Source organism: Cupressus sempervirens, chromosome 9, assembly GCF_028749045.1.
Source record: "Cupressus sempervirens isolate cs-2001-9-10 chromosome 9, ASM2874904v1, whole genome shotgun sequence".
In the NCBI taxonomy this organism is placed as follows: Eukaryota; Viridiplantae; Streptophyta; class Pinopsida; order Cupressales; family Cupressaceae; genus Cupressus; species Cupressus sempervirens.
The window spans coordinates 278164829-278179501 of record NC_143126.1 but is presented as its reverse complement, the minus strand read 5'-3'; the positions used below and the strand labels follow the sequence as shown (position 1 = coordinate 278179501).

The 14673-nt window shown below is 37.4% G+C and overlaps 1 protein-coding gene across 2 annotated transcripts in view; it reads right to left on the bottom strand.

The window, feature by feature from the left end:
- LOC149538520 (glycerophosphocholine acyltransferase 1) overlaps positions 1-14673 on the bottom strand; it is a 131043-nt gene that overhangs the window by 89649 nt on the left and 26721 nt on the right. For both annotated transcript variants that reach the window (XM_089799843.1, XM_089799844.1), the window contains exons 2-4: positions 939-1025; positions 472-529; positions 271-371 (exon numbers count right to left, since the gene is read on the bottom strand). In XM_089799843.1, coding sequence (XP_089655969.1) covers positions 271-371; positions 472-529; positions 939-1025 — 246 coding nt within the window. The remainder of the gene's footprint in view (positions 1-270; positions 372-471; positions 530-938; positions 1026-14673) is intronic.

Sequence of the window (14673 nt, the reverse complement as noted above, 5' to 3'; positions counted from 1 at the left end):
CTTAAGAAAAAAGTTAAGACTTAAATTTGTTTTATCATCCTACGTTATAGTAACAAGTATTCTCATTATAGATAAGACCCAATCAGCATAATAGAAGTTGCTTGCTGTCAAAGCAGAAGAAGCAAATTCTTATGTGTTATCTTGACAAGACACATTGCTTGAATTCCTATCCACAAATCGACATTTATTTTCAGGCAGGCCATCAATGTTCTGAAGTAACATGAAATCAAAATTCCCTTCTTTAAACAATTTGAAGTCCAGAGAACTTACAAGCAGGTAGTAATGCCACTTTTTAAACTTATAATATATCCAGCGGAGTGGAACCATGACAAACAAGAGGCCACAGTACAAGTAGGGAATATCCTGAGGTCCTGCATAGTGAATATCTCCCTTATTTCAGTAATAAAAGGCAGACACAAAAATTAATAATACAGTAAGTTGATGACATAATTTCCTTAATAAGATACTCACTTGACCCAAGTAAAAAGCAAAGGGTCCCAAAACCAAGGACCCCACAAAAGTGAGTAACCTAAATCCACAAAAAATACTAGTCAGTTTCTGATCATTTGTAGTCACAATAGAATTCCTATTCTTCTACTTTTGAAGATATTGCCAGGATAAATAATTAAACAATTAACATTCTCTTCTGCACAATATTAATGATTTTATCACTCAAGACAATGTTAAATATATGTGCCTGCACTTCCCAAAAATCTATATACTTACAAAGTTGCAAAGTAGAATGCCACAATTGGTCAATATCATGACTTTTCAATTATTCTGTAAACGATGAAAATCTAAATGTGCAAAGACTAGTGTGTTTAACCCAATTTCCTCTGTCCGAGCTAAGCGCAAACAACATTCAAGAAGAAATAAATACAGGAGATCCAGAAATATTTTAAACAACGAATTGCAAAATATCTCCACAAAAACTGAACCTTATTGATAAAGCGCTCATGTTCTTCAGCTTGTTTGGCAATCTTCTTAGCCTGTTTTGACAATATTGATTTGGTGCTGAATACAACCTGCAGTATGTAAAATAATCCTTTTGTTAGTGCTTACATTTGCTACATAGTTTAGAAACAACTTAGATCTAGCAGATACTCTGCTATATTTGATGAATCTATTAAACATAGGAAAAAATTTAAAACCTAGTATCAAAAACCCTGCGAAATTTTAACAAATTATTGCAACAAAAGTTAGCAAGCCAAATTCGATAATTATGAGAGCCTCCAAGTCACATCACTTAAGGTTATATCCTTATACAGAAATATTCTCTATATAATTCAGCAAAATTCTAAATATAATAGTCATGAAATTAGTGAATACTCATGAAATTCAGAATCTATAGATCCTACTTACTATAGGCAGATTATTGGATCTTTGATGTATTTAGTGAATACTCGTCCTAACATATGTTATGCAACTAACACCTAGAGTCAGTTTATCTGTGAACCAAAGAAGATACATCTACATGCAGCTAAATACATTTTGAGATATCTAAAAGGCACTATTCGCATGGAAGTCAGATATGATCAAGTAAACATCAACCTTCACGGATATTTTGATTCTGATTGGGCAGGCAGCCCTACTGAATGTAAGAGTACTTCAGGATGTTGCTTCAGTCTAGGATCTGGAATAGTTTCTTGGTTCAGCAGAAAATAGTCTTCAGTTGCATTAAGTTCTACCGAAGTAGAATACATTGCTTCTTCCTTGGGAGCTAGAGAAGTTGTATGGCTACAAAAATTGCTAGTTGATTTGTTCAAAAGCCCACTGTGATTCATTGCAATAATCAGAGCTGTATCAAGCTTTCAGCTAATCCAATCTTCCACAATCGTTCCAAGTATATTGAAATTCCTTATCATTACATTAGAGATATGGTGGACCGAGGAGTCATTCAACTAGAGTACATTAGTACTAATGAGCAAACAGCAGATATCATTACTAAGCCTCTTGCTAAAGTGAAGTTGGAATACTTCAGAGGAAAACTTGGTATGATTAAATTGTAATATTGAATATTGATTTAAATTTTCAATTTATATGAGTTTATGCTTCTATTGTTGTTTAGTTGCATCAGATTTGTAATGAAAGATGACGATCTTTCATAGACATATATTCAGAAGGTAAGCGTTTGTAAGGTGATGATCTTGCAAATGATAGACCTGTTATCATGAAAACTCTAGATATCCTTTCGGACAATTAGAGATCATAATATATGTTATATGGTGTTCATAGCATGGTGATTTTAATTTTTTGACAAGTCACTATTTCAGAGTGTTAAGGTCAGATAATGTGCTCAGATATTCTATTCCAAAATCTATTAAAAGGTGTATTACTTCTCCTTTGCTAAGAGGGAGTGTTGATGTATAGCATCAGTAGAAGTAATGATTAATTGTGATGTCTTATGTGAATCTTGTTCTTCATATATACATACATACATACATATATACATATAGATATATATCTATGTATGTGTGTGTGTGTGTGTGTGTGTGTGTGTGTGAGACTACATTTGAATTATTCTCATAACAATCTATATGGTTATCGGCAGCTATTGTGAAGGCGATTATCATTATCGGGGGGCCTTATGGTCTGTGAAGTTGTTTAAGTCACAAACCAATGATTAGTTATGCATCCGTAGAGGCATGACCCTATCTGACCAAAGGACACGTAGAGTTGGCCACGTAGGGTCATGACTCTACGGAGGCACAACTCTTCAGAATATATATATATATGCAATGCAAATCGTTGGGACAGACATCAATATACGGCAATACAAGTCCCAGTGATCTACATACTTCTTTTGCAGATTAATACATCCAGCAATCTGCATACTTCCTTCTGCAGAAAAACACATTCAGGTTTGCAGATTCTCCATTGATGATATAGACCAAAGATCAAGTCACATCGATTGTCATTTGAAGAACAAGATCTGTATCTCTGTTTCTGAAATCAATCAAGTAAGGATATTCATTATTGTTCATATCTGTTATAATAGTTTTGTCTATCAAAGATCACTATAACTAACAACTATAACATCTCCACAGGCAAAGGATTTCAAAACCAGGACAGGAGAAGGAAATAAAACACCACAAGCTCAAGTTTCTCAAGTTCAAATTCTAAAAAGGTCTAATTCTGACTCGCTCTTTGATATTGTTGAATTTTGTAAATCTTCTAGGATTCAAATTTCTCCTGCTCAATATTTGAGAATGAATCCTAAAGAACTTGATAAGTTAATAGATTATGTCCATGAACCTTCCTCAAAAGTACCTACTAAACAAGTAAATAAGATATCTTCTTATGAAGAAACCAAAATGAAGTAGCAAGAATCACATAGGGAGCAAATTCAGCCTGAAAAATTGAGTCCTAATATACCTTTCAAAGAAAAGCCTGAACCTTTCTATGTATCTCTCTTTATTCACGGTTTCAAACTAAGTAATTGCATTATAGATTCAAGAACCTCGGATAATATAATGCCATTAGCAGTAGCTAAGGCCCTTGACCTTCGTTGACTAAAATATTTGGCAAATGCTACTCAATGGATTCCAAGCAAGTACGGCTAGTTGGCCAAATCAAAGATGCCCAAGTCTCACTAACAGCCTTTCTTGACAAAAGGATAAAGCTCACTATTTTGGTAGTTGATATTCCTACTAGTTATGGCATGCTTCTCAATAGAACCTTCTGCAAAGATTTAGGAGAAGTAAGATGGATTGGTCACAAGTTGTCATACCCGTAGGGAAAGAGAAAGTGACCTTGTTACTCGAAACCAAATCTAAATATACAGTTTTCCCATCTGATGATCCTAAATCCCAAATCCTCTATCAAGAGAACGATTTCGCTAACTATTTGATTATGACTGAAATTGAAGTGACAGGAATCCAACAAGACAATGATGACAACCCTTGGGTCCTAGAATTCAACGGAAGTTGACGTTCAACCATATCAAGAGCAGGCACAGTATTGATTTCTTCCTCTGGACAGATTTTTCCCTCATGCTTCAAGCTTGCATTCAAGAACACAAACAATACGGCTGAGTATGAAGCTTTAATCTTAGTATTGGAAGAGGCAAAGAAGAAAGGTATAAAGCTGCTCAAGGAAAAAGGGGATTCTGAATTAATTGTAAAACAAGTCAAGAAATTATTCTTAGTCAAAAATGAAAGATTAAGACATTACAGGAACTGGGTATGGGACGAGTTGGATTGGTTTGATGCTTTCTCTATTGAATCAGCACCAAGAGAATTCAACACTCGGGCAGATACATTGGCAGTGTCAGCGTCCCTTATTGATTCCACACCTAGAGTTTGCGAGTAATAGCTACACCATAGAGATTATACACCGACCAAGTGTACCTAATAATAATCATTCATGGCAAGTATTCAGAGATGACACTCATATCAATGCTTTCTTGCAAAGTTTGGATAGATTTGCTGCCAATTACTTTGAAGGGTCACAATCAGATTGCCATGAGTTCTACCCCAACAGCACCAGTAAGGAATCATAAGATATTTTGCAACTCAAAGGCAATGTCATACCCAAATGGTCGATTGAACATGAAAAACTTTTTGATAGGTGAGATGGTTTTACGGCTCAAACCGTGGTCTTTGGTGATGTTGAACACGCTGATTGCAAAAAGGTCAATATTGGTAATGAAAAGAGTCCAAAGATGGTGAACTTGAGAGCCTGTTGTAATGAAGGTGAAAAGACAAGTTTCACCAAGTTGTTAAACGAGTACATAGATGTTTTTGCATGGTATTATGAAGATCTGAAAACTTTCAAAGATGGGAATTTTAAACATCATATTCCTCTGAAACCAGGGACTTCACCTTCCAGACAAAAATTAACAACTTACAATCCAACGGTGTCAGATGCTATCTTTACAGAGATCGATAAAATGCTTAAAGTTTGCATTATCTTCCTGATACATCATTCCACTTGGGTGGCTAATATTGTGCCCGTGAGAAAGAAGAGTGGGGAGATTAGGATTTGTGTGGACTTCAGAAATCTTAATCAAGCAAGCTTAAAGGACAACTTCACTCTACCCATGATGGACCAAATACTCCAAACAGTTGCAGGCTCAAAAATGATGTCTTTTCTTGATCGTTTCTCCAGATACAACCAAATAGGGATTGTTGATGAAGACCAACACAAGAAGTCATTCACGACACCATGGGGTACTTTCGCCTACCAAAGGAGGCCTTTTGGATTGATATATGCTGGTGCAACTTTTCAACATGCGATGAATTCAACTTTCGGGCATCTATTGAATAAAACCATTACCATATATCTTGATGATATGACTGTCTTTTCCAGGAAATGGAAGAAGCATTTAAAGGAGCTGAGAGAAGTGCTACAAAGATGTAGAGAACATGGAGTCTCCTTGTATCCTAAAAAGTCTATTTTTTGTGTTACTAAGGGAAAATTGTTGGGTCATATAGTCTCAAAACAAGGAATTAGAATCAATCCATAGAGGGTAAAGGCAATACAGCAGCTATGCCTCCCAATTAATCGCAATGGCATCAAATCTTTCTTTGGTCAGATAAATTTTCTCAAGAAATTTCTCCCCGATTTTGCTGAAACAACGAGACCAATGGCCAACCTTTTGAGTGAAAAACAGAATTTTAAATGGGATGACCAAGCAATTAAGTCATTTGAAGCTGTTAAGGAAGCCATAGCCAAAGCGCCTATCCTAATTCACCCTGATTTCACGCGAGATTTTGTGATATATTGCTACGCATCCGAACATACTGTGTCTAGTATTATTCTTCAGAAGAATGAGAAGGATGAAGAAATTTCAATCTCCTTCATGAGTGTTCCCCTTAAGAAGCATGTGTACAAGCACGAGTTGAGCTACTCTCCTGCTGAAAAGCAAGCTTTTGCCGTTGTTAAAGTTGAGAAGCAATTTTTCTATTACATTCTCCATTCACACTCAGTGGTTTATGTTCCTAGCACGGCCACTAAATGTATCCTTACATAGTAGGATGTGACTGTAAATAAGAGGGCAACATGGGTAGCCAAGGTACAGGAGTTTGACCTCGATATCAAACCTACCAAGTTGGTTCAAGGTAAAGGACTTTGTAAGCTGATCGTAGAACATAAAGAAGAAGAACCTTGCCCTAATTATCTGTTCATAGGTTTGAAATATGAATGGTTTTCAAATATCGCATACTTTTTGACTTATGGGCACTACCCAGAACACTTAAAAGGAAAAGACCAACAAGCCTACAGTTGATATCAACTAAGTTTGTGATTGTTGATGATGTTTTGTATAAGAAGGGATTAGATAGAATTTTCCTTAGGTGTGTTGATGCCGATCAGTAAGAAAGACTGCTTCAAGCATTCCACAATGAAGCATGCAGCACGCATTTTTCTTCCACGATGACCACTTTCAAAATTTTGAGGAATGATTACTACGGGCCAGGTATGTTCAAGTCCACTTATAAGTGGGTAAACAACTGTGAAAAATGCAAATTGTTCACTGGTAGACCTCATTTATCTACTTTCCCTTTGAAACCAGTAATCATAGAAGAACCTTTAGAGCAGTGGGGTTTGGACTTTATTGAACCCATTAACCCAAATTCAAGTGTTGGTCATATGCATTTACTTACCACCACAAACTATTTTACCAAATGGGTGGAGACAATGCCAATAAAAGCAACTACATCACAGGTGGTATGTAAATTCCTACCTGAGAACATCTTGACTCATTTTGGAGTCCCTATCAAAATAGTGACTAACAATGCCCAAAATTTCTCATCTTGGGAAATTCAGCTATTATGTTATGATAATGAGATTCGCTTGTCACATTAATCTGATTATTTTCCCCAATGTAATGGACAAGCGGAGTCCACGAATAAGAACTTAATTAATATTATGAAAAAGCTAGTGGATGAAAAAGGAAGAGATTGCCACAAGAAACTCTATGAAGCAGTATGGGCAGATAGAATCTCTCCTAAGAGAGCTATTGGCATGACTTCGTTTGAATTGGTCCATGGAGTAGAAGCACAGCTATCACTTCCCCTGGAAATAGCTACTCTAAAGTTGCAAAAGGTATTTGAAGATGAAGTTTTTACTAACCCTTTGGAAAAAAGAATCCTATACCTTCTAAATATAGAAGAGGAAGGGCAAATTTAGTAGATCATATCACAAAACACCAAGCCAGAGCAAAAAAGGTTTTTGACAGAAGAGCAAGGCCTCGAAAACTCGTGGAGGGAGATAAAGTGTTGCTATGGGACAAACGAAGAGAACCCAAAGGAGCTCACAGCAAGTTTGAAAGCCTATGGAAAGGACTACTTGTGATTTCTCAAGCACTAGGATCTGAGATCTAATGCATTTAGACTAAAGTACATCAATGGAGATGAACTACCCCTATCCTATAACGGACAAGACCTAAAATTATATCAACTTTAAGTCCTTGGCCTTTTGCATTGTACATACCCGTTTTCCTTTTCGTTTTTCCCCATTTTCTTTTTGTGCTTGTCATTTTTTTTGAGTCGCCCTTCTTTTGAGTCAGTGCAAGTCTAGTCTGCGAAACCAGTGATCCTAGGTTCCTTCCTAATCCTTCACAGTCTCAGTCCCCAATCAAAGTCGATTATTACACTCGTAATTATTCTTCTTATTTTATGAGTCTTTGTTTTGTCTTCTTTTGAAGTTGAACTTGGACTTGAAATGGCACTTCTCAATTCAAATTCAGGTTCAAGTATATGTGTATGAGTGTTTAAAAGTTAAAACTCTCCTCGTTGCAAGTCTCTGATGGTTAGTCCATCAATGTGTCAAGTCAAAGTTGAACTTGAGACTTTCAACTTCAACTTCAACTTCAACATTCTGTTTACTAACAAAATGTTGCCTCATTTTCTCTGCAGTGATTTGTTCAAAAAAGTATTTAAGAATGGAGTTTTGAAAACCATACACATTGCCAAGATCGGATGTTGAAAGCATAATAATAGTTACAATTGGAAGACGTGTTAAAGTACAACTCATCATTGGATGGAGTGCGATGGCAAGCTGATGCCATTCAAGTGTGAGATCGTGTGCCGATTTGATAGGATCAATTAACTGAAAAGACTAAAAATGTCTTCTCAAAAAAATCCTCACACGAGTGTATTAATGAGTTCACATTCCCATACCAGTTCATGATCTTTCTCAAAATTTGCACCTCAAGTACTCGTTTTCCGGCCATGTATCCTAAACTTGTTATTCTTAAGTCTAGAGCGACAAGCTGGTAAGGATTTAGGAGTAATTTGTCATGTGAAATCGGTGAGTACAAAGTAGCCTTCCTTGTTCCTTTCCATTTTCTGATTTCTCTTTAAGAATTTCAGGCAGTTGTATTTAGTGGGTCATTTTTCATTTTCATATAAACATGACCTAATTTCGGCCAAAACTCCCGAAACCTAAGAAAGCTTGTTTGTTGAGCTCCCTCCCTAAAATTCGAGATACATTTTTAGCGAATGTAAATTTAACGGAGCTTGTAGAAAGAACCAGAAATGCCCAAAATGGAACCACAGCTCAGAAATTAACCAATAACGGATTGTTAGACGCTACGACTTTTCCTCCTACTATGGAATGCCCTGATTTAATAATAGAATGTGCGAATCACTATGACCCTCAACCTAGATGTATAAAGAAGGTTTCAGGTGAAGTTTTAGCAAGAATTAACAGAGTGACTATAGTGTCAGCCTTGAAAATTCCTCACAAAGAACCTTATGAGCCTTGCACTTTTGAAGAAGCAGTATGGTTGTATGAAAAGAATAAGAAAGATTACAACTCTATGGTAGCACAAAGCTGGCTTTTAAAGCCAACAACAAGAGGGTCAAGGTTGCCCAAAACTCTGACTATAGAGCATTTTATTAAGGAAATCTCTAATATAGTCTTCCTCTTGAATAAGGTGTAAAGGAATGAGCATGCTTTCCACTGGGAGGAATGGATGTATTTCTTCATCCAAGAAATTGTCAGAGGCAAAAAAATTGTTGACTGGGTTGATTTAATAGCAGAAGGATTACATAAAGGGCTTCTGGGTTTAGCTAACTTTGCTTCTTTCTTCATATCATCTTTCCTTATTTACATTTTGGTTGTTTCAAAGGAGTGGCAAGGTCTTCCTCATGAACCATGGACAAAAGATATGACGATATATCAATACTATAAACATTTGTAGGCTAGAAAGCCCTCTCAAGAATTCAAGAGGATAAATGATGTGCTTTTGGCAAGGCTGGTATTTGAACTCAAGGGAAAGGAAAATTGTAGACTTTCAGAAGAAGCCACGCAAGTGGTTGAAACCTATGGTTGCTATTACATCCGGTTTCCTAGGTTCACCTATCTCAGAGTTAGTGCTTTAAATGGTGAACCTCTTAAGTTGCCCCATTATTGCTTAGAAAATGTTGTTCTATTAGAAATATGCAGACAACTAGTAATTGTTGAAAACTTGTCTGAAAGCACTAAGAGCACGTCTATGATACTTTTTCCTACAAAATTGGGTCATTACAGATGCCCAAACCCCACGTATGCTATGATGGTAAAGGAGGAGATGTTTAACCTTTGTCTTAAACCTTATGTCTCCAAGAAACGTTTTGACTCTACAGGGTTTGCTAAAGAGAATCTCAAAATTACACCTGCTTTCAGGCATATCCCTCATTTAGAGGATTATTGGGCCAACTGCTCTGATGAATTAGAGGTCGGATAAAGGTTGTGGTCAAGAATGACCTTGGAACAAGTAAAAACCTTCAAGATCGACCTAGACACTAGTGGAGTAAAAGAAGATGAGAAAGAAGTAACAAAGCCCTGGTACATTCAACAAACTGAATGTTTCCCAATTCCTGAATTAGACTGGAGCAAGAGAGAGGAGGATGAGCTACATTTCCAAACTGCCAATGTGCTTAGAAGAACAGAGGAATGGCTTAAGAAAAAGAAAGATTAAGAAATTGTCATCAAGTCATCAAAGAAACGTTCATAATCTAAAGAAAAGAAGTCTCCTCAAAGATTAATTGTTTCCTCTAACCATGGTGTAAATGATTCTATTGCAGATAAACAAGAACTTGAAGTTGAATCAACCATACCCAAGGTTCAAGTTTAACCTAAAACAGAAGCTTTCAAAAGAGTAACTCGTTCAAGCACCAGAAAGCTGAACCTGAAACAGAGAAAATCCCTAGTAACAACACCTCAAGCATGGCAGAAAGTCAACAAATCTCAATTTAAGATGGAAGTATCCCCATGGATGCCCTTTCCCTCACAAACACCTTCACAACACTGAAAAAGAGTCCTGTAGCACTAAAATGACTAGAGACTTCAATAGTCAAGAAAGGAAGCATAGTACTATTGTCCCTGCCCATTGCTGACCTAGTAAGTAAAATGTCTAGGTAAGTCATCCAAAGCCAAGAAAGCAAAGATTGAATCTAGGCTTGATTTAGATAAAGATACAAGGCACTGGTTGGCAGAGATTGCCAAACCATCTCAAGACAAAGATGATGATGAAATAACTACTAAGGATTATCAAGTATCAAAGGTTGAACTTGGAAAAGGAAGTAGGGTAGTGGATATGAAAATATTTGAAGTCTCTAACAAGAAAATTGTTTATCAAGCCTAGAAAGACACTAAAGATAAGCAAGATATGAAAGAAACAATGAAAAGTATTGCCCAATACATCAACGCTATCTTACATTTAGAACCGAAGCTGCTAAATGAGATGTCTGCTATCAATAACGTTAAGTCTTCGATTAATCAACAGTTTTTAGATAATTTGCAAAGGAGCAAGGCAGTTGCAAAAACATTTGCAAAGTGGATTTAGTTCATCCAGGAGGAGACAGTTAAGCAAATAAACCTCCTGAACGAAGCACGAAAGGAAACTGCTAACATGACCAGGGAGATAGAGTCAAATGTTGATGCTCATGAGAAAGAAAAGGTTAACTGGATCATAGAGGTTCCATGGATGAATGAGGTGCAAGAGTATGGTTTTCAGAAGTTCCTCGCAGAGCGGCCAGTGACAGGGTTTGATGATCAAAGAGTGCATCAAATGGAGGAATGAAGCTATTGCACAAGGGATTTCCAAAATCAAAGAGTTGCTCATTAGACTTGAAGACATTGATGACATTATCCAAGGTGACCTAAAATGGTTCCATAAGCAATGGGCTAAGGAAGGCAAAAATTCGATCTCTCCCAATGATCAGATTATCAAAGACTTACACAATAAGTTCTTGGAGGTGGAAGAAGAGAAAACGCCAACAAAGCAAGATTTCTCCAACATAGCCCACGTAGAAGCCATGCTAATAATTAATCAGAAACACCTGGAAATGCATGAAGCAAAGGTTGGCAAACTTTGTAAAGAAAAGGAGTTCTAGAAACAAAGGATTGCATATCTTGGTCTACCTTATTAGTCGGTTATCTCCACCTTCACTTTTGCATATGGGAACTAGAAATCAGCCAAACTTTTCGCTGTTGCTGTGGAGAAATCCTAGGACCTGATGACGCTTGGAGCTATCTAGTTGGCAATGATCACTATATTTTTAGTTTCTTTACTTTATCATGCTTTAGCAGTCAACATAGTTAAGTAACTAAAAACTATTATCTCCTAGTGGGGTAATTTTGGATCATGGTTTATCTAGCCCCGAGAAGGATATATATGTAATAACTGACTACTTGAAAAAAGTGGACTCTCAGTAGATACGAAACAAAACTATTGTTTATTAGTATCTATGCTTTTGAATTCTAAGTAAGAACTTCATGATAAGGATTATAAAATTTTGTTAGTTTTATGATTGGAGCTTTTTCAGATAGATACTATTGTTTGTTCAAAGTGTGATTTATTTTCTTGTGGAAACAGATTACATGTGAAAGTGTTGTTGACTTATTACGAATAAAATCTTATTTTTTAAGTAAGAAAAAACTGAGGGAAGAAAGTGAGAGTTACAGTTGGATTTCATCTTAATAGATAATCATGTGGATAATTGTTATTATTAAATTTGAATGGTTTTTCAAACTGCACATTCTCTTCAAATTGATGAATTGAGTGTTATAACCTTTTAAGTGTTTTCTGGTAAAATTACTCATGAGAGGACATTCTCTCGTCACAGAAAATTAAAGAATATCTTTCAAAAGGTAGCTGTGTCTAATAATATTGACAATTCATATTAAGCAGAGAGTTTTGTATTGTTTTCTAGGAACTCAAACAATTTGTGTTAATTAGTATTCCCTCTGCAAATATTATCTCGCTTGCGCTGGGCAAAACTTTTCACTAACAAGTGGCATAGGTAGCTAAGTTGTTCATCCATGATATTTTTGGGCTGCAAGTTTTGCTCCAGAGTATTGTGAGTGACCAAGATCACCCTTTTATCAGTCACTTATGGCAGGAGTTGTTTAGGTTTTGTGGGCCAAAGATTGACTCCAAGCAATAGTTATCACCCTCAAACTAATGGCCAAACTAATATACTTAATAAGTGGGTGGAGGCTATCTTCGGAATTATGTATCAGCGCAACGACGAGTCCGGTGAGTATTGCTATAATTCCACGCACCATGTGTCTATTCAGATGACTCCTTTCAAAGCCCTGTGTGGGTATGATCCTCTGAGCTTCATGGACTTGTTGCTCAATGACAATAGGGTGTCTAGTGTAGGTGATTTATCGCAGGATAGTCAGAATATCATGAGGATTCTGAAAGAAAACATTCATAGGGCACAAAATCAGCAAAAGCAATATGTTGATCAGCATACGGTTGCTCACTCTTTCCAAATTGGTGATATGGTATATCTGATGTTCCAGCCTTATAGGCAGTCATCTATCCGAAAGAGTGGAGATGAGAAGCTCAAGCCACATTATTATGGACCCTTTTGTGTTACTAGGCATGTTGGTGAGGTGTCATATGAGCTTGATTTGTCGGTGGGCAGCAACGTGCATAATGTTATGTTTTTACCCAGAAGAATATAAACAACATAAGAAAGAGTAAATAAAAAGCACAAGAGACATAATAGATTTATCCTGTAAAAACTCTTCCATTTGAAGGGAAAACCCAGCCACACCACCAAAATATGACTTTTATTGATATAAAATGTTTAAGAACAATTTCCACTTGATTTCCTATAGTACACTGAACAATCATATAAATAAATTGGAATGAGACTCTTCATATAACACACGAAGGTCTCTTCAAATTTCTAGTACAAGACCCTTCATATTTCCAAATATTCAACACCTCATATTTCCATACGCATGCCTCTTCATATGATATATGACACATGTCTTTTTACATAATATTATCTTTAAATATTCTCACAAATGTCACTTTCAGCTGAAGATGACTATAACGATCACAACAAACATATTTCTATTTTATAAAATCAGAGATAAAGATCTCTATCACAGCTACAATCTTCAACACATAATGTGTTCCATGTATCATGCCTCAGGAAGGGGTCCGGCGGTGTTTTTGTAGCCGATGGATTGACTGTCGTCAGTATTTTGTATTCTGTAGCCAACGTCGTCGGTAAATAGTTTGTAGCGGATAGAATAATTGTGGCCGATGGACTCCTTCGGGAACGTTCGGCGGTAGTATTTATATCTCCCACGGACTGTCCCGCGGCAGAGGTCCGCGGACTGTCCTGCGACAAAGGTCCGCGGACTGTCCCGCGGGAGGTCTTTCGCAGCGTGATCTATCTGTCTGTTTTCATTGCCGGAAGAATTGTTGAGCTTCTCATTGTCAGAGGAGTGGTTTCAGTGAAAGATTGTTGGAGTTTTGTTTCTCATTTGCGGAGGAGAGATTGTTGAGTCTATGAAGATGGGTGTGCGGCGTTTTCTAAAACAAAAAAAAAAAAAAAAAAAACGACGAAAAATTCAAGTTGTTCGGAATGAGCAGCAGATGATGCCAAAGGGAAGGGGAAGCATCAGTGGTTGCCAGAAAGAGTGTAGAATCGGCAGAAAATGACAGAAATGGTGTGTTCCGTGCATTTATGTGTGGGTTGCGAAGTGCTAATTTGGTCTTGGCGACCCCGCCCTGTACTGCGAGGGCGCTGCCCCAAGACCCCGCGGGGGCGCTGCCCCTCGACCCTGCCGGCGACCCCCAGTCGTGGCAGATATCAATTGTGAAAGTCTGACCAGTGGAGAAGAGTTGAAGTTGCTGCATGCATGGACTATTTGTGTACCGAGGCATTGGGAGTAGGTGTTGGCTGGGAGGCTATCTTGGTGGATGCGTAGAGAGCTCGGGAGGAGCTAATCATCCAGTGGGAGGCAGTGCAGCGACACTTAGCTCAGTGGACCCAGTGTTGGAAGCAGAGAAAGCAGCACGAGTGGCTATCAAGGTCAACTTGAGGAGACAGTATTGTGATAGCAGAGGCTACAGGCACGGGACGTAGTGAAGTGATGTGACAGAAGCAGATTTTTCTTCTTGTGGTCACTCTGATGATGTATTTTGTTTGTTAATTTGTTTAAGATATTTTGTAATTGTTGTCCGGAGACGACTTTTCTTTTTGGGGGGGATGGTGTTAGTCGACTAGATGGGTCCGGCGGTGTTTTTGTAGCCGACGGATTGATTGTCGTCGGTGTTTTGTATTTTGTAGCCGACGGTAAATAGTTTGTAGCGGATAGAATATTTGTGGCCGACGGAGTCCTTCGGGAAAGTTCGGTGGTAGTATTTATAGCCCGTCTGGGATCATTGTAAATTATCATTCATCTACTATTGCGAATCTTATCAAGCATAAT